Raw genomic sequence first — 3,416 nt, 5'->3', positions numbered from 1 at the left:
ATATGTTGAAAAATACTATGGTGTGTCTTTGCTAAAGTAACTGGCTAACTGTTCACTAGATGTCACTACGTGCTGCTTGAGAGAGCGCGTTTAGCGTCGCATTGGGTGAAGTAAATATATTTTCATGATTTTTTCCGATATAAACCAGAGAAAAAGTACACGCAAACTTGTAGCATTAATTGCTTTGATTTTTAACTAATTTATCGTATTAAAATCGAAGTCTTGAACCTTGCAATGTGAACGCGTTGCTACCGCGAGTTCCGTCAAAGTGTTTGCAACAAACGAACGTGTCAAAATCAGGAATCAAGAGAGTGTTTTGGTCGTCTCGGGTCGCTCGACAACAATGGACGTCGTGGAGACGAAACCCGTGATCGCAAATATCTGTGGTGAGTGAACATCCAATCTTGATGCTGAGCAGTCGGGTAAACTGTTCGTGAATCGTTCTTTTCAGAACAAAAGATCCAGCCCGTGGAAATCGAAATACTTCCCGTTGTTTACGATATCATACGCAGGTAATCCCTTTCATTTTGACGTTTGCACTTTAACTTGCTCAGCGTTTCGATGCTGAGGGCAGAGTATCTGCGCTCAGTTCGGTTATCTCAAAACGAACCGACCCGAATGGTGTCATTGGTACTACAACCGGACATCCCGGAGTTTTGCTAACGGAGGATGCGCTACCAAAAACAATTATATAAAAAGAAAAGTGAAATTTCGCAATTTCTTATCAGAGCCCGCTTTGTTACAGTGTTGAAAAGGATCCCATAGATAACACCGCCAAACAAAAGGAAAGTGCAGAGTGCAGTCAGAAGGTAAGAATCGGTGCTATCGGCGACCGAACGAACCGGAGTGAGAAAGCGGAATAACGCTACTGCGTTGTTTGCAGGTACTAGAACTTCAGCGTGCGCTTGAAACGGCACGGGCAACGATTCGCAAACTTAACGGCATCGAGTACAGCAAGGAAGAACAACTACGCAGGCTCGACAGCCTGCGGAAGCAGCTCACACTAAAGCAGCAGCTAATCAAAAAGTACAAAAACGTTCAGTTCTAGCGTGGGTGCTGCCGTAGGATGGTTTTGCACGCGATTTTACGATATTTGGCCAACAACGAGCAGCTCATACAGCGGCTGGCCGATTCGTATCCTTTGCGGCGGGCCGCCCAAATGGTGCTGAGTGCGTACTATCGCAGCAAGTCCGTCGCCGAGCAACAAAAGTTGATTGATGTGTCTCCCGAACGATTGCAACAAGCGCTGCGAAATTTCAAAACAAACGTAAAGAAGGAGATCGAGAACGCTAAGAATGATTTGAACAAGAAAAAGTAAACCGCGCAGCCTACTTGACCTCCATCAACAGCGCGGCGGGATTCGAGTAAGAAACAAAAATAAGTGCCGAAAAAAAACGAAAAACTCAATTGTAATTAAAATTTATTTTGTATCGTGAAACTTGTGTTGTCATTGTTTTAAATGTGAATTGTACATGCAAAAAGAATCGGTTCAAAGTTGCGCAAATCACTCACATTTTGTGTTTTCAATCACATCGACTTGCTAGAATCAAGAAATTTGCGAAGCCACTCTTTCGTCCAAATACTTCTCTCAGTTTGCACCAAAACTGTTTCAAAGTGCTCGTTCAACACGAGTTTGAAAAGTTCATTTCGAAAAAAATTCAGTCAAAAGCATTTGATTTAAAAAAAACAAATCAGCATCGCTCAGATGAGCAGATCGTCTTCGGATCTTCTGAGACATTTGCAGATTTCGGCAGCATTCACCGAAACGGAAGTAAACTTAAACTTTCTGTATCAGCACATAAAAAGTTCAGGTTCATAACCTGAGTCAAGGAGGCAAGAGCCATTTGACGAGCGCACGGTGCGCATTTCAAGTTAATGTTTCAACATTAGCTCATGGTAATCGTCAGCCAAATCCGGGCTCAGTTGGATGCTATTGAAAGCTTGCTCATATCTAACGCCACCGTTCCCGACCCGCTCGCACTGCCGGCCGAGCTGGAGGTAACCGATTGTGATGCCGTCGCACTTCCCACCGCACTAGCACCGGGTATGGAAAGAACTGGACGCTTTTTGTGGCTACTGCCGGGTGGTTTGTGATTGCGTTTATCGGTGCCTATGTCCAGTACGGCTGTTTCGCTCATGCTTTCATCGGTGGTGTTCGATTCTGCATCAACCGTAGCGCTGGAACCTTTCGATAGCGGCAGTTTGATAGAAGCCGAACCACAGCCGGGTGCCACAATACCGCGATTGGATTGCATTTTGTTGGGCTTCGATCGCTGCTGAATGCTTCCCGGGGTGTACAATGGCTGGAGTACGTTTCCTACCGCTTTGGTGCGTCCCTCACGGAACACCATCCGCTGTCCGGGTTTCATGTATTCCGGATTTTTTATGAACCGAAACCGCACCACCGCTTTGTCGCCTGTTCGGAGGCACTCCTTGGACATTTGCAGAATCTGTGCGGTCTGCCGGATGCTCCCGCAGTGCACCATGGCCGACCAACGGCCGTACTTGCTCGAGATGGTCGTAGGATGGTGCAGAACCAAAATCTCGCAATCAAACTCCCAGCAGGCTTGCGGGTTCAGGGCCGGGCTCACCATTACCATCCCCTTGCGGATCTGGGAGCGTTTGATTTTTTTCAACGCAAAGCTCGCCGTCTGTCCGCTTCGCACCTCACGCACCACCATTCGCTTCCGGTGAATACTTTTGATGGTGATCGGCAGGAAAGCGCCCAGGGGATCGGGACCAAGCAGCAGCGTATCGTTTAACCTTACGATTCCTTGTAACGTAATGCCCGACACGACCGTCCCGACGCCCTATCAGAAAAGCCCCACAAGCAAATCAGACCAAGAGGTGTGGATTACGTTCCTTGCCACTTACCGGTACGGCGTACGTGTCATCGATTTGAAACTCGGTTGGTAACGCATCGTTGCCCGTGGTGCGCACGTTCAACAGGTTGAGAAACATTTTCAGTAGCTCCAAATTTTCACCCGTCACGTTCGATACTTGAAAGATGGGACATAACCGTTCCGAGACGAAGTTGGTGGCACTCAGCACAACATCGTCGCTCGTCTTCACCATCACTGGCACTTTGCGACAGCCTTGCGATTTTAGAATTTTGTACAACAACTTCAGGTTGTCCTGCAGGATGTTGGGCGGACACATGTCGATCTTGGTCACGACGACAAAAACTGGAACCGAGAGGGCCAGCGCGAGACCGAGGTGTTCTTTGGTCATGCCCACGATTCCCGAATTCGCTCCAATCTGCAACAAAACCCAAGGGCGCATATTGAGACCGTTTAGAATTAAAATTCAAGCTTAATCGAACTCACCATAAGCATGCCAAAGTCTGGCGCGTGCCCCGTCATCCCGAATACGGTGGTCTTCAGGTATCGTTCGTGGCCGGCCAGGTCAATGAAGGT

The 3,416-nt window shown here is 47.6% G+C and overlaps 3 protein-coding genes across 3 annotated transcripts; 2 read left to right on the top strand and 1 right to left on the bottom strand.

The window, feature by feature from the left end:
- The first annotated feature begins 285 nt into the window (after window positions 1-285).
- LOC128276404 (mediator of RNA polymerase II transcription subunit 9-like) lies at window positions 286-1,048 on the top strand. Its single transcript, XM_053014866.1, has 4 exons — window positions 286-386; window positions 452-512; window positions 746-809; window positions 884-1,048. Exons 1-4 carry the CDS (start codon window positions 344-346, stop codon window positions 1,046-1,048), a joined length of 333 nt encoding a protein of 110 aa, XP_052870826.1. The 5' UTR covers window positions 286-343.
- An 18-nt stretch (window positions 1,049-1,066) lies between these two features.
- Window positions 1,067-1,511, top strand: LOC128276406 (protein NCBP2AS2 homolog). The gene has a single exon (XM_053014867.1). The coding sequence runs from the start codon at window positions 1,067-1,069 to the stop codon at window positions 1,316-1,318; it is 252 nt and encodes an 83-aa protein (XP_052870827.1). The 3' UTR covers window positions 1,319-1,511.
- LOC128276403 (GTP-binding protein 1-like) lies at window positions 1,404-3,410 on the bottom strand (the record flags this gene model as incomplete). Its single annotated transcript, XM_053014865.1, has 3 exons — window positions 1,404-2,810; window positions 2,875-3,258; window positions 3,327-3,410. Coding segments are annotated over 3 exons (1,359 nt in total), but the record flags the coding sequence as incomplete, so codon positions are not given.
- Window positions 3,411-3,416: the final 6 nt, after the last annotated feature.

This window comes from Anopheles cruzii, unplaced genomic scaffold (assembly GCF_943734635.1).
Source record: "Anopheles cruzii unplaced genomic scaffold, idAnoCruzAS_RS32_06 scaffold01121_ctg1, whole genome shotgun sequence".
Lineage (NCBI taxonomy): Eukaryota > Metazoa > Arthropoda > Insecta > Diptera > Culicidae > Anopheles > Anopheles cruzii.
This window is presented reverse-complemented; position numbering and strand designations above follow the sequence as displayed.